Source organism: Triturus cristatus, chromosome 7 (assembly GCF_964204655.1).
Source record: "Triturus cristatus chromosome 7, aTriCri1.1, whole genome shotgun sequence".
In the NCBI taxonomy this organism is placed as follows: Eukaryota; Metazoa; Chordata; class Amphibia; order Caudata; family Salamandridae; genus Triturus; species Triturus cristatus.
Window position 1 is genome coordinate 918570564 of NC_140590.1, and position 25291 is coordinate 918595854.

Below are 25291 nucleotides of genomic sequence, written 5' to 3' on the forward strand. Positions count from 1 at the left end.
TGATAAGGCAAATAATGTATGACTCAGCAGGTTTGAGTTTCCAGAATGTAACAAAGGTTGTGGTATTTAATGTTTTTGGATGCATTAAATGCCTTCAAACTCATAATTCCGTCCCATACATAAACACAGGTTTACACATGGGTCGGGATTTAACAAGCAACCTGTAATCAGGGCCTCAGTGTCATTTGGGAATGATGCTTCCTTATCTCAATCTCTTCCGAAGCAAGGACAATCTCACTACAAATACCTAGAACTTTTTTGACTTACACATGTTTTAGACATACACAGTACATTGACTGTCACATAGGATGCCTCTCAAACAAAGTGCCTCAATCAATCCACTGTTCTGTTTGAAGAAGGTATCTATTGGTTTACATATAACATTTGAAATGGTCAATTAGACAGAGCCCCTTTGTCCCTGATACCATGTAAGAACTAATGGGCCTGATCCAGAAAGATAACTTATACTTTAGTCCAATTTACACTTTTGAGTATGTTTACTACTTTTTTGGATGTTCACAAAATCCTAGTGTAAATTTACTCCAAACGTGTCACTTACATGTCTCCACCAAATTGAAGTGCTGGGGCTATTCTTTTTGCTTTCCAGTCCATGAGAACAATCACATGTGTTTTTCTGGATCATTTATTGAACACCCCCATTTGCACAACTTATTTCTGTTTCCTCATTAGTTGAGCATGTTTTTTTCTTGAGAGATGCAACTATTTTGATACAGCTGTTTGCACCTGCCAACACTTTCATTTTATTCCTATGTTGTTTCTTTTAGGATGATTACCAGCCCTTGAAGTTACAAATTTGACACTTTAATTTGTACAATCTTGCTTTATCAACACACTGTCCACCTCCCCTTACAACCACCGAATGTTAATGAAATTTACGTAGTATAAATACCACACACTTTGCTCAACTTTGTAATACACAAAAGTAACTTCCAAGACAACACCCTGGTTCCAGGCCTGCTCATATGGTCTCCCTGGTCACCCAAGCCACCTGTGAGCATACACTCACAAGTTCATCATATGTTCTGCCAATCATGCCCCCAAGCCAGAAGGGACCCACAAAGGCTGTAAGGCTGGAACCCAGAAGTGACATGCACCAATACCATTATGAAGCCCCCACAATTTCTGTTGAAAAGAAAGTGTATGCATTTGTGCATCTGGAATAGTAACACCCCTTTCAAACAGATTATTAACTCACTGGACATTTATTAGGACATACCTACAGTTACCAGCACATTTCTTTTACTTTCCTTCCCTGAAATATAATCCATTTCTAATGATTTGGGTCGCATGACACCTATCCTGTGATCCCGTGATCTCCCTGTGCAGAAATGTTTGATTGATTGATTTATTATTAAACCGTTCGATTAATTAATATCATTACAGTAAAAAGCTAAAATTAGAATCCCACCCACCTTTTCCACCCCCCTCCCGGTGCCTCCTGTGAAATTAAAAAAAAACATTCCAACAGTCAATATTGTGTTGTAGGGACCTTTCAGCTTTCTATCCTGGTACTTAATTTTGATGCGGCTGGGTTCCAGGCAGAGCACTTGAAGTGGCGGGTAAGGTCTTCTTTGCCCATTGGTGTTTGCAGATGTGCAGTTGGCACATTTATCAACTCTGATTTTGAGAGCTTGAGGACAGACATTTTTTGCTCTATAGCGTCTAGAGCTTGTCCAATCTGAAAAATAAATGTTGCCACTCTTGCAAAATGGTATGTTTTTGTTTCCGAGAAGCACCAATCTGATGCCTTCTTGTAAGTTCTGATGCCTTGGGCTCTTAAGATGGGACGAAGAAGCCTCTGTCATTCGTTGATGAGTTTCGGACTACAAAACAGTAAATGGAGCCAAGATTCCCGTTGGTAGTTACATAGGCGACATGAAACGGCTCCATCTGATCGTGCCCATGCTGGATTAAAGTCCCAAATTCTGAGGACCGTTAGCCTCATAAACAGAATTTTCTTGCGGGCCTGGGCCTCTAATGCTTCCATTAGGTATGGTTGGACTTTCCCCAGGATGTAAGATTCGTCCAGGGCCTTTGTATAGTTGTTGTTTTGGAGTGCAGTTAGATCCTTTTCATAAGAAGTGGAGCGGACCTGCGCCTCATGGTGTTCAACCAGGCCTTGTGCGGGATTTCTGTTAGGGGCAGACTATTTCGATGTATGTTTAGTGTCTCTATTGCTTTATCCAGCTTGGTGTGCCAGGGGGAGACCTCTTCTTTGAAGATTGTTGCCAAATGATGTTTTAGGGAGTTGTGGGGTGCTTTAAGGACTCCAATATAATACTTTATTAAGTCTCCCTGGAGGGCCAGTTCTGATCTGGCAAGCCATAGTTCCAGCCGTAATCTCGTGTTCCTAGCATTCCTGGGTACTTGCAGCATGATCTTGTGGGCTTTGACCTGCGCTGCAGCTATAAGTTTGTCTAGAGCTCCTGGAAATGCCAGGTGTCCGTAGTTGATGGCTGGAATTAGTTTTGCCCTGAGGACCTTTAGCATGGGTTCGGCTGTGGGGCTAGTCAGGCATTGGCTCAGTCGTTTTGTTGAAAAAATTACTCTATTGATTTTGGCAGTTAGATGTTTTGTGTGAGCTGCCGATGTTGCCCTCTCGTTTAGCCAAACTCCGAGATACTTGTTGACTGCGGTGGTGCTAATTTGGTGGTCTGCCATATTCCAGACCGCTTGTTTTTTGCGCGGGTATCTGCCAAATATCATTATCTTTGTTTTACCTTGATTAACTGTCAGGTGATATTCCTTGTTGTACTTCCCCAACTCTTTAAGGGCTCTTTGGAGACCTACCCTTGTATGGTCCATCACTACGGTGTCATCTGTGTACTGTAGGATTGCCAGTCTCGCCTTGCCCAGTCTTGGTGGAACTAGACTTGCCTCTTTCAGGGCTGCCCCCATGTCTTCTGTATAGAGGTTGAATAGTAGGGGGGCCAGGGCGCAACCCTGCTTCAGTCCGTTGTTGGTTTCCACTTTTGCTGATAGAGCTGTGGGGCTTATCTTGACTTGTACCCAAGTCTCCTCGTGAAGGGATATGATGGCCATCATTAGCTTAGGAGGTACCCCCCAGGATGACAGTTTTCTCCAAAGATTTCCCTATCGACTCTGTCAAAAGCCGTGCTGTAGTCGATGAAACAGCAGAACAGCGGCGGGGCCTGACTTTCACAGCACGTTTTGAGAGGTAGGCCAGGGCCATGATGTTGTCTGTTGTTGCGCTGTTTTTCCTGAAGCCAGTCTGGTTGAATGGGAGTAGATTGTTGTTAGTAGCCCAATCCTCTAAATCACTCAGTAGTAATTTAGCAAAAGCTTTGGCTTCTACATCCAGCAGGTCCACTAGCCTATAGATTGCGGGGTTGGAGCGGTCACCTTTTTTGTGAATTGGGAGGAGGATGGATCCTTTCCAAGAGTGTGGAATTACTGCAGTTGCATATGAGAAGTTGTATAGGGAGGTGAGGGCTGTGGAGAAAATTGTTTGAGCTGTTTTAAAAACCATGGCTGGAATGCCGTTTGGGCCTGGCGCCCCGTCATTCCACATTTTCCTAATCTCCAACGTTATTTCAGCTTCCGTAAAACCAGCTCCCTTGAACTTCATTTGTCCTACTTCGTCTGGGTGCTTGGAAAGAGTGGCTGTCAGGATGCTTACTCCCCGGATGTTCTTCAGTGGGGCTTGCTCTGTAGCTGGTGTACCTCTGGTATATAAACCCCTTACGTATTATTCCCACTCGTTGCTTGCAATGTTGTTCTCCTTGCCCCTAGGTTGAGAGCTCAGACGGTTGATGTACCTCCATAATTTAGCGTTGTTCTTTTCCTTTAGCAGGGCAAATACCGTGACCCATTTTTGCTCCATCTCTTTCCTCTTTTACTCACCTACCAGGGGCGGCTCTAGGCTCATGGTGGCCCTGTGCAGGGAACGCAGGTAGGGGGCCCCGGAAGAGGCGGTCCGGGCGGGGCGGAGCTCAGGAAGGTGTTTTAATAAAACGTCCAGAAAAGGCGTTAGATGACCAGTAACATGGTAACAGAAAAACGACGTTTACTTTTTGAGTGCTCATCACTTGGATACTTTGTTTTAGAATCTGGGTCTCTGGAGGGACCCCTTTCAACAAGAAAAACACGTTGCGCATTCGTAAGAGAGTTCGGCCACAAAGCAGGATCCCTCCAATCACATAAATCATATTCAGAACACGGGTCTGTAACATGGTCTTGCTCTTTGGCTTCCTTTTCAATACCAGCATCATCCGTCTGTAAACTCTGAACCTCCTTCAGAATGCCAGATGTTGATGGACCGATGAATGATGTTTCAGTTTCTCTGTCTCAGTGTCTTTTGTAATAATCCTCATCCTGAGTTGGTAATTGCTGCATGTTTGTATCAATTTCAGAGTCACCTTGTTCATTTTCATTGGTCTGCTCATGAGTATCATTCTGCTCATGGATATCATCATTTTTTTGTTCTTCTTTATGGTCGTCAGCGCCTGTTTTACCTAGTGCATCAGCAGTACTCTGGCCAGAGGATTCTCCATCTTTAGGTTTCCCTTGGGTGATAAAGTTCAGGATTGCTCCTTCCTGTGACACTACGAAAGCCTGCTGAGCCACCTTTCTCTTTCGTTTCGAATAACCAGATTTGTGTACTCAAATTCTCTTCATTTTGCTTGAAATGCAGCGGGCGAGGCTAGCAGTGGGTAGGGAAAAAAAGAAGACAATCAGCAGTGGCGGCTGCTGAAAGATTTTGATGTGTCATTTTTATTTTCTTGCAAAAACAACAGTTGATGGACAGAATGCAGAACAATGTCATACATTCACCCCAGTACAGAGATCTGGGCCTAAATCCATCGTTTTTTTGCTCACCACACCACCCCAGTTCAGACATGGCCATATGCAAATCAGCCTTGACCCTGTGCCTCATGGGAACAGTCCAGCCCGAACTGCCAAGCCATGTCTTCCCTAGACTACACAATTCAGGAGCAGCATACCTTAATGAACGAGTGAATTTCCACCATCCTACCGAGAAAATATGTTCCAGAACCATCTCCCTAGCAGCCACCCAATGCAGCCGCTGATAAAACAGTGGAGGCTGCTACTTCTCCCACCTGGCAGTGAAGACCTGAAAACCCTCCCCCTGCACCTCAGAGCCTCACCATCGCTCCAGCAGTTCAGGAAGGACCACAAGACCTCGCTGTTCAACCAACAAGCAGCATGATCCAGAAGCATGAATCCCACACCGCCTCGAGACCCTTATGTGTGAAGCAGCTGAGCTTTACAAACCCTGACTGATTGATAGTAATTACCCTTCCCACTACATGTATGACACATTATGAGGACTAGCCACATATGGAAGGTTTATTTGAAGAGTGTTATAAAACTATAGGGTAGATCATGTGACTTGGCATACAAGGTCTGTTTTCTCAGTCCACTGAGAACAGTAGAGCCTGGAGAATAGTTCATGATCTATTTGGGAAGTGACCTTAGCAGGAAGAGAGTAAGCTACCTTGAAATCATGGCACACAGAGACCTGCCTCAGTACGTCACTAACTGATCCTGAAGACAGCCTACAGGTAACCAAAGACTCGTCCACTTTACCACATTGTCAAAAGACAAAATACAATATATTTAATTAAGGTTTCTTGTATAGTGCCATATTCCAGCAACCAGTTCTGCTCGCTTTCAGAGCACCTATTAAACAAGGATTAATTACAGTGAGCCCTAAGGCTATGAAAAGGCACTAGAGGTTCACTGAAGCAAAATTAATGTGCAAGGAACATCCAGTCAGGAGACAACTTTCAAGCAGACGTACGAATCACTAGCACAGCGTACCAACGACCCCATGGGCCGTGGCGTAAGCAAGGAAAATGGCCCCTTTGGCTGCTGCTCAGGAAGTAAAATATAGCAATTATCAGGGTTCAATGGGCCCCTGAGGGTTTTGGGTCTCGGTACCACTGTACTTGCTGAACCAATGGTAACTATGCCCCAAGTATGGACAGAGAAGGCTGCTTCACCAATTGCAAACTGAGGACTAGTTAAACTAGTTTTCTCTGCTAGGCACATGACAAGCACTGGAATGTAATTAAAGAAATAATCAAGAAGCCAGTCTCCTACCAAGGTCTCTACAAAAGGGCATTTGATTGAGTTAACATGGGTAGGCACTGCCATCCTATTCCAGGCGTCCATCCATAGGTGCTTGCATTTCATGTCTGCCTCAACACCATATAAACAGACATAACCAAATGCCAAGTACATTCGAACACTCGATGTTTTAAAAGATTTGTGCAGGCAGATCCACTCATTAGATCACAAGTATCAGCTTCATACTCTGTTTTCATGATTGTTGAGAAGTAATTGTAATCATTTTAATGAATCCTTAACACTACGTCTAACACCTCGTACCCTGCTCTCCTCTTCCCCCCAATACGACCGTGCCTCCCAAGTTACACCTCCAAAAGTCACCATGCCTTCCCTCAGCCACAAGTAAACACCGCCCCTGCACTCCTGACTCACTCTTCCCTCAACATACAGCGCCGATCTGTACCACTCCCTACCCCTGGCGCACGGTGACCACCTCTCCGACCCGCGCCCTCTCAGAGATCAATCGTGAGAGAGAGGCTCTCTCTCACGATTCATCATGCCCTCCCTTCCCATGACCACCAGAATATCTCCAGCTCGCCACCTCACATGGCTTACCTCCACCCAGACCCAAAGCACACACCATCTACAATAACATCCTCACCCAACCTTCCCCACGCCCCCGGCTCCTGACCCCCACGGGCTGAGATACATTCCTACGCCTGATCTGCCCTCCTCCCCAGGGCTCCCCACACCCTCGTCCAATGGCTCACCTTCCCTCTGGTTCACTCTGCAGTGGCACACGCTGACCTCCTCACTCCCCCTCCCCATGCCCTGACCCTCGGGCTGCTCACCTCGCAGCTGGCACCAAAGGTTGCACACTGGCATGCTATCCTCTGCAAGGCGGCCTTTCTTGCCCAGGGTCTCTAGGCGCGCCGGTGCATGGCCTCGGCCGGTCTCGGTGCTGCTCGCTGCACGCCGGGCACGGGTGCTGCCACCCCTCCTGCCACCAGTGATGCATGGTGCTTCTGTAACCCCTTCGCTGCAGGACTCGCGGGCACTGCGCATGCGCGCGTATGCGAGCCTCCGGAGGTGCCAGATCTGGACTATTAAAACAAGCTCGATTCTCCTGGAAAAAAAGTTCTAAACAAGCACAAGACCTACCAGAAGAGCGCGAAACAAGGCCGACCCCACACAAAGACGAGACTGGGTTAGAAAGGAAAAGAGTATAAGAACAACCATTCAGCGTGCATCACATTGGATTTAGCACGCCTCAGTCGTTCATGCGCCAAATCCCTGCCAGGGGCTGCCACGAATATTATTATTATTATTATTGGCATTTGTAGAGCGCGCGGATACCTCCAACGGAGGTGTCCCGGCGCTAGCTGCAGAGCATGACAGAAAAACGCAAAGGTGACAAGAGGGTCTAGGCCCGATCAAACAACCATGTTTTCAGGTTTTTTCTGAAGACACGTTCTGAAGGGGATTTACGCAGATGTTCGGGCATGGAGTTCCATAGCATGGTAGTTCTTACCGAGAACGATCTGCCGCCCATCCTAGATTTCTTGAAATGGGGGATTACCAGTAATTCCAAATAATTCGAGCGAAGGGTTCTGCCTTGATGGTATTTCTGGAGTCTTTTCTTGAGATATATAGGGCCTGAGTCTCGAGAAGCTCTGAAGGCCAAGGTTAAAGCCTTGAATTCGATGCGTCTCTTTACCGGTAGCCAATGAAGGCTCCGGAGGTGTGGTGAGATGTGATGGCGGAATGGGACATTCCTAATCAGTCTTGCTGCTGCGTTTTGTATAATCTGCAGCTTTCTAACAAGGTACTCAGGCATGCCCAGATACAAACTGTTCGCATAGTCAAGTTGGGAGATGACCAGAGCATGAACAACGGACTTTCTGCAGCTGATCGGTATAAGCTTCAGGAATCTTCTCAGGGTTTTTAGCTTCCAAAAACAGCTGGCAGAGACTTGGCTAATCTGGGCTTTTCCTGACAAAGAGGCATCGAATTTGAATCCCAAATTCCTTACCGAGGTTGCTGGGATCGGAGGAGGGTTTAGTGCTGCAGGCCACCAAAGTTTAGGGCTGGGGGGGGAAGGTTGGTTGAAAAATAGCACCTCAGTTTTGTCTGTATTTAGCTTCATACAGTTATCATTCATCCAAGAGGCAACTCTCTGAAGGCAGCTTCTGAAATTCGTAAATGCAGCCTCGGAGTGTTCCCTAAAGGAGAACACAAGCTGCGTGTCGTCCGCATAAGAGATGACTTTCACCCCCAGATGTTCGATTATAGGGGCCAAAGGGGCAAGATATATAAGAATATGTATTGTATCCGATTCTTCGTGGTGGCCCCTGGGGTTTGGTGGCCCTGTGCAGGTGCACAGCTTGCACATGCCTAAGGCCGCCCCTGCACCTACTTTCCTCCTAAGGGCGGCTCTCAGCTATCCCCTCTGCCGATGCTCCTCCTTTCTTCCTGCTTCTAAGCGCCTTCTTTAGTGCTCCTTTGCATTGTCTCAGGCACTTCGGTGGCTGTGGGTTCTTTAAAGAATAGGCCTTGAGACAGAAATTTTTCTTGCAATGATTTTTACCCAGCTTCCGCCATATGTCTTCTGTCAGTTCTTCCCAGAGACCAATCACCTCTGATTCGGTCTCCCTTGGTCCACAGGCCTGCCACATAGATGCCCGCTCCTGCAGTTTCCCTTCGAGAGAGTTTGTCCATTTTATTCTTCTAATGGCTCTGAAACGTTTGTCCCCTGTGGTTTCTCCCAGCATTTTTAGAAGCTCTGCTGCTTCCGTTCTTAAATTAAATCTTGCACATAGAGGCCTCTGATCACTTTCTTCTCTATCATCAACCTGGAATTCTTCCAGGCTGTCTGCTGTTTTTTCATTGATTAAGATGTAGTCTATGGTGGATATGTTCCAAAACGATGGTTTAGAGCACCACGAGGGTGAACGTAGTTTCATCAGGAAGTGGGTAGACTAGAGTTTGAGATTCTTAAGAAGACAAAGCGATGGGCTTGCCTTGTGCCCTTTAATTTGTTTTCCCGGGGCACTTTCCAAGCCTCTCAAATTAAAATCTCCTGCGATGATTACGTTGTAGTGCTCGTATTTTATCAATATATCTTTCCGCGTGTTGGTAAGAGATTCCATGCTGGCAGTGGTCAGTGATGGGTTGATGTAACAGTTTATGAGCAGCAGATTGAACGGCAAGTGGCCCTCCCTTAGCCCAGCAATAGTCATTGCTTGCAGATCGGGGGATTTTACTTTTATTTCTGTCGGCTTGAGTTTTTTCGCAGGGCTTATGAAGATAGAGAGACCCCCCGATGGATGACCGAAGATGTTTCTTTTTGTCGCGTTAATCCGATGTTCATGAAATCCTGCTATGGGTGTTCATGTCATTGACCAAGTTTCTTGACAGCAAATAATGTCCCCTTTTGCAAAGTAGTCCTGTACTTCCTTGATCCCTACTTTTTCGTTTAACCCTGCGATGTTCCATGATATGAGGGTTAATTCTTGGGAGAGGTCCGAGTTTTGGCCTTGGTAATGATCTTCCTGCACCACAGTTGCCCTTCCTTCTCTGGCGAGCGCTTGATTTTGGCTAGGGGTGCTGTTGCCAACTGTCGCTTCTTGTGGGCTGTTTCGGTTGGCCCGTTAGCACTCTTCGCACGTTGTCACTTTGGAATATAGAAACGTTTATTGGAGTTTTCGAGCAATCATATGTGTGTTCTCCTCGTTTCCTGTTGTGGGTGGTGCCTTTCAGGATTGATGTGGGTCCCAACCTCTCCTTTTGAGGTATGAGGACAAAGGGATAATTAGATTGGATGGGTTCTGTTGCTTCTATGCCCCAATTTGCTTCGCCAAGAACTGCCCGTTGGAATGAGCGCTCGCAAAAGCCCAGGATGGTTAAGTCATCGTGGCTGTCTCCCTGCGTCCTTCAGAACTTTACCCATTCTATGTTTTCCGATGTAATCTGAGACAGTGATTTGATATGGCCAAAGAGTCGGAGGATATTAGTTCTGTTTAAGATGTTGTGAGGCCCTTCCATGTGGTACCTGGGGGTAAGCACTACCTCGTCTGTTGTAGGTGGTTCCACAGAATGTATTATTTGTGTGACCCCCCCATTGCACTTGCTGTTCGATCTCGGACTGTGAGGGGGTTTGATATGGGTACGCCAATGTTGTTCCTCTTCCGCCCTGTTGTTTAATTCCCAGTGTGCTAGCCATGTGCGTTAGCTCCATCGGTGGAGATGTGGTGTGCTCCATTGGGCCTTTGTGGCCCTTCAGTTCCAATAGGTCATAGAGCCTGATTTGTGTGGTGGCGTCCTCCTTACCCATGCTGACCCTGTTTGTTATCGCCTGGACGGCCGTTGGTGCTAACACTTCAAAATGTGTTAGGTCCGCCTGGTCAGCCTGGATTACTTGAACCCCGCCACGTTGTATTACGTTGACCCTTTCTCTTTCTTTGGAAGAGTGGAAGTGAGGTGCTTTTCTCCTCCGGTCTGTGGTTGTTCAGCATTGCCAGCAGGATGGATATTCTTTCCATTTTTGATCTCTTCAGCTGTTTTTTCAGCTTTTTCTTTGCCCTCCTTGTCAGGGGTGCTTCTGTGCTGGCTTCTATTTCCCCCTCCATGATCTTATTCTGCTCTTCGGCTTCCCTTGTAACCGAACTTGCCAGAGCTTCCTCGGTGTCACTCTTTGTCGGGGATGCCAGAATCTCTTGGCTGTTTATCTCATTCTCTAAGGCTTTTGTTTCCATTTTCCTTGCTCTGCCGTGCTCGCCCTTGGAGGTCACTTTGGGGTTGCCCTTGTCCGATATTTCTGTTATTCCTGGTTTTTTTAACGATTCGCCACTGCACTTGGTTAGTGCCACTATGTCCCCAATATTTCTGGCAATTCGGCACACTTTTCTATTATGTTGGAGCTTGAGCTTGTCCGGGCTATCATTGTCTGATTGTGTTTGATTGTTAGCTCCATTTCATCCAATTTACAGCCCTGCTTCTCTAGGCACTGGGATATTGATTGTAGGAGGTCTACTTGGATCTCCATTTTAGTTGCTTGCCATATCAGGGCCTTAGCTATTGACTCCTGAGCTTCTCTGATCGTTGTCAAAAGAGAGGAATCTTCTTGCTCGTCTTGATCTTTCTGGTCTATCGATACGGACATCCCTACTTGACTATTGCCCTGGTTTTCTGCCGCTTCCCCTCTCCCAGTAAGGAGGGGGTGAGATCCAAGGCTGTTTCGATTGTCTACTCTAACTTCTGTAAGAAGGAGTGGGTTAAATCTCCTGTCTCTGGTGAGTTGAGGTGTCAGTGCCCAGATGATGAAACCATTGGGCTTGGTCGTGAGACGTCACGTGGACTGGTATGCGTTGGATCTTTGCCATCCATGGCTTCCGATGGATCAAAACTTTAATTGGTGAAAGGCTATGTATCAGATCTATGGGCATCATTCCGGTCCCAGCGACTGTTGAGAGCCTCTCGGAGTCGGAGTCGGAAACACCAGTCCTTTCTTTATGTAGTGTGTTATTTCCCTCTGTGTCTTGTGCTTTACACCCGCTGATCAGGGGTGAGTTTTCATCTCCCTGTACCGATATGTCCCAGTCCTGTACCCCTTCATTGGGCAGAAGATAGCCTCCCCTGAGTGGGTGTTCTTTGATGTCGAGCTGCTTGATGCATGCCTGGCCGGGTCGGAGCGCTTGAGGGTGTGAGCTCTTCAGACCCTTCCGTCTGTTCAACCCCCTTGGCAGACATGCCGGAGGGTGGCAGGCTACCCACCGTCTGAAAGTAGTGGGTGATGAGCCCTTGTTGAAGGAATTCTTTGCTGTGCTCCTTGTGACCCTCGTTGCTTGACCCTTGTGGATTTCTTTGTCGAGGACAGTGTCCATCCTCTTTGATTTAATCGATTTCCCCTTGAGCATTGTCCTCCCCGCACCAGGAGAAGGAATTGGAGATGCTTACTGGGTTTTGGGGTTCTTAAAAAAGTCTCTCCCTTAGTTTTTAGGGCTGTTTCATATGATCGCTCCACTGCATGCGCTGCCTTGGCCGCTCTCCTCGCCATGTGGTTACACTGATTAATTAGGCTGGGCCAGAAAGTGGGATGCCTTTCCCCCAGCAGCCTTCTCCACTATTGCGCCGCCTTTAACCCTTTTGTCCTTTTGTGCTTGCATGCGGGCACCCCCACTTGCTCCTTTGCCACTCAGCTCACACTGAATCCCCTGTCTGTGACCGCCGCCACTGTGCTCCTGTGTCCTGTGTGCTTCCAGTAAGAGAAGACACCCCTTCCGCTTTCCTCCGCAAAGTTTGATGGGACTGAGCAAGGTCCGGGCAGCTTGGGGGATATGATGAGGGTATGAGGGTATGAGGAAATGTAGAAGGAATGTAGGGGAGGGGTGGTGAGCGTTCAGCTTTTTCACAGATTTTTTCACTCACCTGCTGGCCACACCTGGTGCTTTGTCCTTTATGCTGTCGTCCTACTCCCTGCTGAATGCAGTGCATCTAAACTGTTATGCATGGCTGGGCTGGCTGGATGTTGCTCTGGCAGGTTCCAGATTTATCGGGTCTGTCAGGTCTAAGCTCTCTCCAGGACCCTCCAGGACCCGCTCCTCTCCCAAACTCTCACTGCTCTCACCGCTGCACCTGATGTTCGCAGCGCACAGGGGTTCACCTTGGATTCCTGCAGCCTCCTGCGGATCTTGTTACGGCTCCGGTTCAGCTCATGGTTCGCGGAGCACAGTTCTTGGCCCCCCGCGGCTCTGCTTCGCTGCTGCTTGCCGGTGCTCACCCGCACCCGCACTCGCACAAGGTCACTTGCAAGATCCGGAGTGGAGAAACCACAACTTGACTGTGCACAAATGTGAATTCATGGATCATATCTGTCCATCTTCACTTCTTGCTCCCTCATATGTTCACCTACTCTCCACTCCTCATAACCCCAGGCTTGCTCAAGTTACTCAGAAATGCCGCAAATCTGCAAGCATCGAACATGACCTTCACTTGGCAAAAACAAGGCTGCATGAGAATATGATGTCCTCAGTCACCCTTCTCTGTTTCTCTACTTGCACAGCGTGGTCAGGACAACTAAGCTTTCCTTACAGAAAGAAAGAATACACCAGCGTCAAACAGGTTCTGAACCTAATTTCTTTTTTAATGTAATAAAAAATCCTACATCTGATACCATGCCCTGTGCCGGTGCCAGCCTTGCTGAAGGCCCTTTCCATTTGTCTTGAATTAATTAAACCTTTGATTAAAAAGACCCCACAATAGCTTCAAAGGATTTGCTTGTTTATTTATGGAAATTTAAAATTGGTGCCTGAACTTCATGGATTACATCTTTCCTTTATTAAATGCTGCGTCCACAACCCTTTTACCGCCAGTTGGGATCAATAATGAATTCCTGTCTCCCTGGACCAAAGGCCAGAAAAGCTTTTTTTACTTACATAAAAGCCAACCCTTCCTTGAGCCTGAATTAGAAGACTGGAGAAGCTAGAATACTTTCTGTCCTCTGTTGCATATCCAGGTGCCAATAAGCTTCATAGCCAAGAGCCAATAGGCTTCATGTTCTGGCCTCTCCGAATTCTAGAAGTACTATGGAGCCAGGGAGATTTACAAAAGATGTTGTATGGTGCTAACAGCATACCTGCTAGGATACCTGTATATGGCTTTATACAATAGGATTGAGGGAGACATTGCCCTGATGTTATCCTCTGGCTTGTTTGTTGAGTTTTATTTTGTCTATTCTACTAAATCTATTTATGCATTTATCCGATCATCCCACGCAACTTAATGGAGGAAAAACTTTCCTTGAGAGATTCCACAGTGCTTATGTTGGACTTTAATAAAGGCAATTTAGTCCAAATATAATTGTTTCCATAGGACAAATCGGATCCACTCTCACTACAAATGCCATAGCAATACCTTCTCACTCTGTCCCATAGATATACATCGCCTGCAGTCTATTTCTCTGTTAATGGTTTGGTATATTTACTACAAATGAAATGGTTTAACGATGTTAACACCAGTTTTCATTCTTGAGTTTTATTTAAACTTTGTAGCACTTAGCTTAGATGCTTTTTGATTTTATGAGCTTAATACTTTGGGCCTGATTGACATCACGACAAACAGGTTACTCCGTCACAACGATGACAGACATCCCATCTGCCAAAATATAAATCCCATTATGCCTATGGGATTTATATTTCGGCGGACGGGATATCCATCACTGTTGTGACGGAGTAACCCGTCTGCCGAGATCTAAATCAGGCAATTAGTCTTTTTTTTCTTTCAACTCAATGCTTTGTGAGCTGTGGCCTCACCCACATACAAGCCCCTCCCTCAAAGTAAGTCTTGAGCATGGCCTATTCTTTCTATAAGAGTGGCAAGAGTAACTTAAGCAAATCTTTAGAATGCTGAGCAGTGGTCTTCAGAGCTGGATATTGTGGTTTTCAGCCATTGCATTTACAGTTTGCCACCCTTTCTAATCAAAAGTGCTTGCTAGGTGGTTGGGAAATGTTTTACCTAAAGAATCTCTGTTTAATGTTGATTGTTAATTTTTGTTTACAGTTAAAATATTTGTAACCAAACTATATAAAGTCTTATGAAGCATCAAAGCCATTTTCTCCATTTTCCCTTTAACATTTTCCTAAGTTAGTGACTTATATGTTTTCCCTTCTCTGTGGTAACTTGCAATTGATTTTACATTCTTTGTGTGTTAACTGTAGTTTAGTTTGGTAAACTATAATCTTGTAAGTTTTTTAAGACTGCTAACAAGAAGCCAGGAAGTATTTAACATTGAGGCATGGTACTAAATGATATAAGAAGTTTGCTTCTGGAGATTCTGCCACCCTTATACAATGTTATGGAAGGCTACCATAGCACGTAACCCCCTGCCTGAAAGCTGGAGATCCTTACAGAAAAAGAGTCCTTCTGTTGTGTGCTTTCTTGTTGTTTACAGATTAATCAACTAAGAATGTTTCCATTATATGTCACCCTTTTTGAAGCATGTCTGTAACTGTTCTTTTCTTTCCTCAATGCACAGCCAACTTCTGTATGAATTTTACACCTGCATTCCACCGGACAAGCTGCAGCAACAAAAAGTACAGTCCATGAATGAGATTGTCCGAAGCAAGCTTTTTACAAAACAAGGTAACTTTCAAATATGTAAACCTGATCTGACTTAACAGTTTGGTACTTGACTTGACCTGAACTGGAAGTTATGAATAATTATTTGCCAACAAACTTGAACAGTGAATATTCTCACATCTGGCAGTTCTCATGACTGTATGTCAATTATTCAATGATGATGTTTATGCCATGAAATCTTTGTCAAACACCTAAAAAATACAAATCTGCATAAAACTGTTGAATTGCGCTTCCCACAGTAGCCAAAATCATAAAATTCTCCATCTGAAGAGTTATCATTTCTAAATTAAATGTTGTCCACAACCACAGCATAAAGCACCTAACTGCATACATGTTTAGATACATATGGTGCTATAAAGAAAACTGTTATAAGGATTGTACCAAAGTGAAAAGAAAACTGAAAATAACTGGATGTATTAATCGGGAGATTAACAAACAAAAAATCTATAGAAATTAATGCGGACTGAAAAAACAATGTGTGTTAATGGGGTATGGATCCCCTTAACCCAGGTACCCGCTGTGTCAAACAGGCAGTGAAACTATATGCTATGTGTTATTAGTTTTCCCTAGTGAAATATAATTGACTGGGGTAGGGTAATCTCTGCAGCCAACCAACAATGGACTAACATCATGGAATGGTTGACTATTTAGCCCTTTCAAGAGATTTACCTTCAGACTTAGAAATGTTGCTGAAGATCAGAATTTTTCATTGGGCAAGGTTGCAAGTTATGAACAAAAAGGGCTACACAAGGTCAGATACCTCTTTTTCATTCTTCTACAGTAGCATCAAGCTTTGCTGGTGAAATTTCCCTGTGGGGCATATCAGAGAAATGCAGCAAGCGATACTACATATTTATTCATGGTGCCAAAGCACAGTTCTCCAAAGATTAAACCTTTCCACTTCCCAACTCTTAGAAAAAGGTCAATACCTTCATCCATGGTGCTCTAAATGTCTTCAAAACATCAGGGAAGTATTGTTCGACACCAAGTCCTGGGTTCAAGATTTAGTAGTAATTCATCTCTCAACTCTCAGTGAGATCCATAGCATAATCACCATTTGAGGATAGTTCGTGGAATCCCTTTACAACAGCTTCAGTTCTCTCCATAGACACTGCCCGTGCACAGAGGAGACATATCACAAGTTATTTTCCAGATGAGAAAGATTGTTATGTCACTAGGACTTTTTACACTCTCCAGCCATTGGAGATAAATTCCAACATACAGGAAGGTTTTACTAAAATTGACATGGTGCCATTTGCCCTTTTGCGTGATCAAGAGTCTGTCTTATTTAGCCTTTTAGCTGCCTTCCACTCAACTAGACTCTTGATAAAGTTGAGAAAATTCTCTTGTCTGTCCCTATCAAGGCATGTAAGAATTGATCTGGTAATTAGAAAAAAGTCTTGATCTATTCTTCTGATCTGGTATGCTCCCATCCTTGAACGTAACTTGCAGCTGTTACAGACTCAGACAGGTGCTCTACTGAAAACGATCCCATCCATTTTTGTTCTACAGACAATATAAATTAGAATTCCTAAGACTTCCCTAAACTGTTGCCAAGCTTTATGCAAACTCTGCTCATGCCTTACCCACTCCTGCTTTCGGAGAAACAAAGCAAAAATCCCAGCTTTCTATTACATATCTCAGCAGGATTCTGAATTATTAAGATAGTGGGAGGACTAGCTCTGGGTTCTCACTAAGTTAATACATTTGAGCAGTTTTAGATATAACACATTTCTAATGAGAAATTATGTCTTACGCCTGTTAGCAATAAACAACTCAGAGGTGTCTTGCTAATGAAATGTGAGTTAAGTACCAAGCAGTACCAAGACAATATTGAAATCAAGAAATAAAATAGTATGCAGTAAAATTACCAAACTAATGTAACAAAAAAAACAAATATATAATGACTAAAACAAGATCAACTCAACAGAAAATGAGTAAAGAATGAAAAAATATGAATTCTTCAAGATTAAAGTGCCCAAGGAACAATAGGGATGTGTGAGAAATTGGGTTGGTGTTTGTGGGGTGTCAGCCCTTCTTAAGGGACAGCCACAGTCCTTGTCAGGGTGAACCAAAAAAAGTTCCTAAATTAATCTCGGTTCAACTCATTGTAGCATGGCACAAAAGCAGTCAGGCTTTACAAGTATATCCCACATCAAGTTATAAAAATAGTGTAAAATGTAATATATTTTTTAATACCAAAAATCCGTCAGTAGAATGGGAGATAAGCCATTTTAAGATTTAGGTCAATATAGCGCCTAAAAGCATAAAGTGCCACTCACGGTCATCTGGTCATGCTAGACAAGGGAAAAGTCATATGTTCAGGCTGACTGTAATGGAGCGTGGGCCAGATACAAGGAACAGGTTAGTCTTGCTGAAGCAGTTACATTTTCAAAGTCTGGTGCAATGTATCCAATTCAGATGGAGGAGGTCTCAAGGAACAAGGAGAACATTGCGGCTGGTCATTGCTGTAACTTGAAGAGCAGGCCAGGCATTGTGGATTCTTAGCACTGTAGCGCAAAGATCCTGTTGGGCATCATGGGCAGTCGTTGCTGGAGTTTTGCGTTGGTGGGCATCGCAGGCTGACGCTGCTGTAGCGCAAAGTGCGGATCTCACAGCGTGAAGAAACAGGTCTCCTGGGGCTTCATGTTGGCAGTCGTCCCGGCTAGCGTGATCTCGGTGTTAATGGGCCCACTTGCGATCACAAAGAGTCTAACATTTCAGGATTTCTACTTTTCTTTACAGGAGGAGCTCACTTGATGCCAGCCAAGGGTCCATGACCTGGGGAGACACTTCTTGGGGATATGGAACCCACTCCAGCAGAGGCCTGTAGGGCTCGGGCAGGTCCAATTGCAGGTTCAGGCAGGTCCAGTGCAGCAGATCAGCTTGCCAGTTGCAGTGAAGCCTCTGAGACTTTTGTACCTGTAGCTCAGAACAGGAGGTTGCCACGTGAACCTGGGAGTCACTCTACCTGAGATGAACGGATATGGTCTGGTCTTCCTTCTCAGAGGGCATGGCAGGCCTCAAGCAGCAGGGCAGTCTTTCTTCTGTAGCATCCACAGGTCCAGAAGTGTACTGAAGAGTGGGTCTCAGGATCCAATATTTATACCTAGTGCCAATTTTGAAGTGTGAGAAACTTCTTGAATCCCCCCCCATGACATCTGGTTCTGGAACTTGTTCCTTCCTTTGCCCAGGCACCAAGATGTCTGTAGTGACAAAAGGATAGTGTGACGTTCTTTATGAGTTCAGGAGTCAGCCTCTATTAAAGTGCAAGTGTGGTAGGTAACAGCTCTACCCCCACCCATCTTGTCAGGATGGCCAATCCTGCCAACACCCAGTCCACCTTTGTGACACTGTCTGGCAGGATTACATAAAGGCCCACTGCCAAGTACACCTAGTCATGTGCCCCCAGTACGCAGGCTAGAGGCACATAATGTTGTATTAAGTCCTAGGTTTGTGCATGTTTTACTGTAAACTGTCTCACAAGATGCTGCTCTGGTTGGGAGCATGTCAGGATCCCAGCTTCATTGTGTAGAGCTCCTAATGTCCTTCCCAGGGCTGCCTTATTGAAATGCGGGAAAATCCCATCAAACCCAACGTAGACTGGTTTGGACTGCTGCCCAGTTTGGGCAAAGACAAGCTGTCTAGGGTGCCCTTTCTTGTGTATGTCTATGTCTATGTGGGGATACGTGTAGAGTGCATTGCTACTCCAAGGTGTGTCCTGGCGCTAAAGCTGAGTGGTAGCAGCGTGAAAGAATGGTTGGGAGCAAGAGAAAAGCCAGTTTTTCAGTTTTTTCGAAACAGGGGTGTGGATTCAATGTTTCTCAGATGGAGGGGCATTTTCTTCTAGTGGAAGGGTCCAAGGTAGGAAAGAGCCTTACCTCCCGACCTAGTCTTTTTAAAATTGGGGATATTGGCTAGCAGCAGGTTAGAGGAGCGAAGATTTCTACGTGGGGTATAGAAAGAAATCCTACGTTTGAGGTAACCTGGTCCTGCTACATATAGGGCTTTCTGTGTAATGAGCAGAGTCTTAAAGATTATTCTTTTCCTTACAGGGAGCCAATGAAGGCTCCTCAGAAGGTAGGACACATGCTCATTTCAAGGTAGCTCAAAGATGGTATGGGCTGATGCTTTCTGGACAAGCTGAAGCCTGTCCATCAAATAGCTAGGCATGCCAAGATAGAGCCCATTCCCGTAGTCCAGACTGGATATGACCAGAGCTTGAATCACCTGTTGTCTGGCAGCTCTGGATAGAAAGAACAATAATTTCCACAGAAGAAGCAGCAGAGGAAAACAGGTGCCTACTACTGCATTAACTTGGGCACAGAATAGCAGCTGGTTATCCAATTTAAACCCCAGGTTTTTCACCACCAGGTTATTCACCGAAGGGGCGGGAGCGTCTGCTGGCCAGAAGACCTGCAGAGAAGTCTCAGCATACTTGCCAAAAAAGAGTAGCTCTGTCTTTCCAGCATTACATTTCAACTGGTTCATGGCCAGCCAACCGAAAACGGCTGAGAGGCAAAAACTGATTAACGTACCAGGGCAGGGCTTGTTTTTCTTCCATGTAAACAGCAGCTGTGTGTCATCTGCATACAAAACAAATGTGGGCCTCAATGATTCAACCATCTAAGGGTGTAAGGTAGATGTTAAACAGGGTCGGACTCAAGGCCGACCCCTGTGGGACCCCAACCTTCAGTGAGCGAGAAGAAGCTGAGTAGGAATGACACCAGACCTCCTGCCCCCTCCCCTCTAAAAATGATGCTAGCCATTTCCATGCCAAACCACTGATGCTAATCGCGTGGAGCTGAGTCAGAAGCATTTGGTGCAAAACTGTATCGAAAGAGGGAGATAGATCTAACAAAATCAGCAATGCCCTCTCGCCTGGCTCCTGACTCAGCCGGATGGAGTCAGACACTTTTAACATAGCGGTTTGCGTGCTGTGGTTAGGGTGAAAGCCTGACTGGTGGGCAATTCTTTTTCAGAAAAGATGATAGCTGCTGGTTCACATGTTTCTCAATGAGCTTCGAGAAGGCCGGGAGCAGGGAAACCGACTTCAGGCGTGGAAAAGGACTTTACAATTTTGAAGATTTCTCTAGAGTGATTGCCTGCCTTTAGGATTCTGGCCTTGAAATAGTTTTTTTTTGCTTTTTTAATTTCTTTATAATAGTTCCCTAGCTCTGCTTTAAAGCCTGCTTTGGCTGCTGGACAGTAGTTTGTCCTCCATAGCCTCTCTTTATGTTTACAGGCCAAATTCAATTTTTTTAAGGACGGGGTGAACCAAGGACTAGGCACTTTTGACCGAAGCTGATTGGTGCCGCTTTCTGGAGCCAAAGAATGAAATGCGGACTCAATCCAGTCCTCAACCAGGCCTACATCAATGCTAATCTTGTCAGTCAGGGAAGGACTTGTGGCTTCAAGCTTGTTGTTCAGTAAGTCCGATTTTGCAGAGATCACTAACTGTGCAGGAGAGGGATATTACTGAATTTTGGTCATCTGAACCTAAGGAGAAAATGATTAGACCAGACCAAAGGAGCGGGAGGATCAACATCAAGGGGAATTGATGTGAATATTTGGTCTAGCGTATACCAGGCCAAATGAGTCGGGCCCTAGTGGAAGGCATATGGCCCATGGCCGTGCAGCTCTCCATCAGTGTATGGCTGTCCTTTAGCTGATCACAGTCCATGTGTATACTAAAGTCCCCCAGCAAGATGCAGTGTCCGTGGCTCAGACCAAAGGGGATACCATTTCACAAAGAGCTGAAATGAATCCTGCAGATGTGCCCGGGGTCTGTATGTAAGGTCCCCGGATATTGATTCTTTGGAAGAAAAAGCCAGGGTAAATCCTAATATCTCTGCCATCTCCAGGTTCACCAGGGGCAGTTGGGTCAGAGTATATCAGTCTTTAAAAATAATAGCGATCCCACCACCTCTGCCCCCATGTCTATCCTTCCGTACAATTTTATAGCCCTCAGGGATAGCTGTCCAAATGTCAGGACCCGAAGAGTCTGTAAGCCAGGTCTCTGTTACAAACAGAGCATCAAGGTCGTCCTCCCCAGGGAGGTCATATATATCAATAGCATGCTTTGGTAGGGAGCGCGCATTTATTAGTGCCGACTTGAGTGAAGGGACCTGCTAAGAGTAGTGTTGGGGGGCGGATTTATTATTCCTCAAAATAAAATTGCAGGAGGTGCATCGGTTTCCAGAGGGACCTAGAGTGTCCAAGCTCAGCGGTGTGCAGCTGGGGATGGTATTAAGGGATGGAAGTTGTGAGGAGTTATAGTTATGGCGGTGCTTGCAAATTTCGCTCATATGGACATAATGGCTGGCATGGGTCGCTTCCGGGGCGCTGACGGGCACAGACGGGTTTGCCTTTAGCGCGCTTCCAGCGCACCGGCGGCGCACCCCTGCGTGCGTCCGAGAAGTGGCCAGGTTTAAATGCATCATCCTGTTTGGAAAGCTAGAGCGCGCCTTCACCAGAACACTTCCTCTCACTACGTCCCTCTTTAATATAAAAATTTGAAAAGGTCAGGCCTAATCTTGGCCCTTGGTCATATCATCTGTTCCTGTTAACTCCACACTTCTTCATTCTAAGTTAAGTGACGTATGAATTCTCCTTCGAGCCTTCCTGGCAGGATAACCAAGTTGATTGTCGTCTCCCAAGAAGGTGTTTTCACACATAATCAGTATGATATTACTACCAATGGAGGAAAAGACAGCCAGAAAAACTAGCTTTCTACTGCAAGGTTTCTTAGGTAAAGACAGAAAAGTTTCTTTCAATTAAATCATCTTTGCAGTATGTATAATAAAACTCCATATTGTCCAATGAATTTGATTTTTGATAAATAGTCAAATTCCCCCGCACCAGGCATCGGAACTCCCATAGGTGGTTCTCTGACGACCTCAAGGCTCAGAAATTAAAAACGCGCCAGTTAGAACGCACCTGGAGACGCGATTATTCCGATTCAGCCAGACAGTCCTATCTGGCCGCGTGTAAAGATTATAAAGCAGCCATCAGTCTAGCTAAGATGGAACACTTTTCCAACAGGATCTCTTCGGCGGTCGACAAATCTAAGGAGGTGTTCAGAGTCTTGAACGAGCTAACTACAGATGACAGAACCCTCCCAGCCCAGACCCCCACTCAGGAGGCTTGCGACACCCTCAACTCTTTCTTCTTGGAAAAGATCACAAAAATTAAAATATCTATCCCCCCCCTTCCCCAGTCACATTCACTGGATATCTCCTCTAATAACTCCTCGACTTTTACCACTTTCCCCGCTTTAGACCCTACTTCCCTAGCGGAACTTGCCAACCGCGTGAAATCTGGCTCCCCGAACGACTGCTGTCCACCGTCCGTCCTGCGGAGTATATGCCTTAACTTGCCAGATTGTATCCTACATTTACATAACAGGTCTCTTAGCAGTGGCATCTTTCCTACTTCTTTCAAGGAGGCCATCCTAGTGCCCCTCCTCAAAAAACCCGGGGCCGACCCTGCGGAGCCGTCGAATTATCGCCCCATCTCCCTCCTCCCATACTTCTCTAAACTAATGGAGGCCCACGTAACCCGGTGCCTGTCAAACTTTATTGAATCTTCCTGTCATCTTGAGCCTAATCAGGCCGGCTTCAGACCTGCCCACTCTACAGAGGCCGTCATCCTGGCAGTCCTTGACACACTCAGGAGCAACGCGGACGCGGGGCTCCCCCAAGCCCTCGTTCTCCTGGACTTGTCGGCCGCATTCGACACGGTGGATCATAACATCCTCCTCCACCGTGTCGAGCAGGCAGGCATCCAGGTTACTGCTCTTGAGTGGGTCAGGTCCTTCCTCACTGGAAGAACACAGGCGGTCCGCCTGGGTCCCTACACTGCCAAAAAAAAACCCACGTCTTGCGGAGTCCCCCAAGGCTCCTCCCTTTCCCCGCTTCTATTTAATCTATATCGCCGGCCACTGATTCAATCTCTTTTGAAATGGGATATTATCGTCTATAATTACGCCGACGATCTACAAATCATCCTATCACTCAACTCACCACATGCCATCAATACGTTCCACGCAGCCATGATTCACATCCAACTCTGGATGAACCAGAACCAATTGAAGTTGAACCCCGGTAAAACTGAGCTCCTTCTCCCTGGACTCAGTCACGCCCACTGGGGCCTGCAGTTCTGGCCTCCGGAGCTTGGTTCTCCCCCTGTCCCGGCAAAAACAGTAAAGAGCCTGGGTGTAATCATTGACACCGAACTCTCCCTTAGAGCCCAAAATGGAGCGGCAGTCTCATCCTGCATTTACCAACTTCGGAGGATCCGCAAAGTCCGCCACCTTCTTCCCCCTGCGGCACTTACCCAAACTGTCATCTCACTTGTGCTCTCCCGTCTGGACTTCTCCAATTCCATCTACCATGGTCTCTCACAATTCTTGCTACATCGCCTCCAAGTCGTCCAGAATCAAGCGGCCCACTTAATTCATGGAACCCCCAGATGGCAATCAGCCAAGCCTTTGCTCCATAGCCTTCATTGGCTTCCAATAGACCAAAGGGCAGGCTTCAAGGTGGCATGCCTCACTTTCAAAGCCCTTCACTGCTCTGGCCCCGCATTCCTCAAATCTCTCATCCGTCCTCATTGTCCAATACGTAACCTCCGATCAGCTCACCGTCATCTGCTAGTCACTCCTAAAAATAAAACCAAGAAATTCGGCGGTCGCCGTTTCTCCTACCTGGCTCCCGTGCTTTGGAATCTCCTTCCTCTTTCAATCAAATCCTCCTCTTCCCTTCTGAACTTCAGGAAATTCCTAAAAACTCACCTCTTCCCTCCCCGTAGCTAGAATACCGCCATTCATGCTCCCTCCTCTCTCATTCTGTCTATCAGCGCCAGGAAGCTTCGGAGTCAGTGCGCTTTACAAATTGCACCTAAGATAAGATAAGATAAGAATGATGCATCACCGATTTCTTTAGCTTTTTCCCAGCATCATCTGAAAAATGCAGACCTTTATTCACAAACAGAATGTTATCATATTTAAAGCTGCATTAGCTTATGCTGCTAAAAGAGCTTTGGTATCCTGTCACTGCTGAGACATAACAAACTAAATATTAGGCATCTTGCCACTTTTTGCAGGTTATATTTCTCACCCGGACCCTAATGCATTATTTATGGCTAACAGCTAATGTCAACAATCAATTTTTAAACATGTCAAAGCAGTTTCATTTGACACGGGGCTACTGCAGCACATCACACCTCCGTTTAGAGCTGCAACACTAGGTCTGAAGTTCGGTCTTTCAAATTCATTAACGTGGAAAGTATGAATATACATTGCGGCACTCATGTGCCATTTAACTTTTATTTTTCTAGTGCATTTTCTTATGTCATATTATTGTGGCATTTCTTAAAAATTGAAAATGCCACTAGAGATTAGCCAAGCATTCTATGAGTTTAAATGTCCCTTCACATGCACTAGGAGAGTGAGGGCAAATTATGAGTCTGGTGGTCCGTAACTGGACTGCTGGCTCGGCCAGGGAACCACCATTTCCTGGTGGTGGCACGGCATACAGAGACTATGTAATATGCAAGTGGTGCCGCTGCGGCATCGCCATGCATATTACAAGTTTCAGGACAGCCAGCGGTGCGTGGAGGTCTTGCCTCCATATAAAAGGCTGGAGGTGCTGAAACAAATAGGGCCCTACAGGGCCCCCTGTGCCCTCTCAGCCTGGGGATGCATGCAGGGGGCACATAATTCCCCCCCTCCTGTGTGCAGGCACTCAGGTTCCTGCACTGCATGGAATTTCAAGTCCATGCCATGCAGGAACCCAATGTGGTGTTCCCATTGTGGGGCCTCTTTTTTAAAGGCACTGCTGCCTTTGAAAGAAGTACTGCAGCGGGACCGCCATGCCACCCGCCCACTAGACCACAAAAGTGGTCGTAATCTGGTGGGCGGGCTGCGGTGACCTTCGTGGATCAATGACGCAGCTTTTGGCATGGCCTCACCACTGCTCCACCAAAAGTCATAATTAGGCCATGAGTAGCATCATTCAGTGCCAAGAGTCAAACTATACTAGTAGGGCTAGTTCAAAAAGACAAGCTTGGGAGAAAACCC

The 25291-nt window shown here is 46.0% G+C and overlaps 1 protein-coding gene across 1 annotated transcript in view; it reads left to right on the top strand.

Moving 5' to 3' along the window:
- DOCK2 (dedicator of cytokinesis 2) overlaps window positions 1–25291 on the top strand; it is a 1824799-nt gene that overhangs the window by 636620 nt on the left and 1162888 nt on the right. Inside the window, exon 25 of the mRNA XM_085617853.1 lies at window positions 15107–15213. Within this exon, the coding sequence (XP_085473979.1) occupies window positions 15107–15213 (107 nt within the window). The remainder of the gene's footprint in view (window positions 1–15106; window positions 15214–25291) is intronic.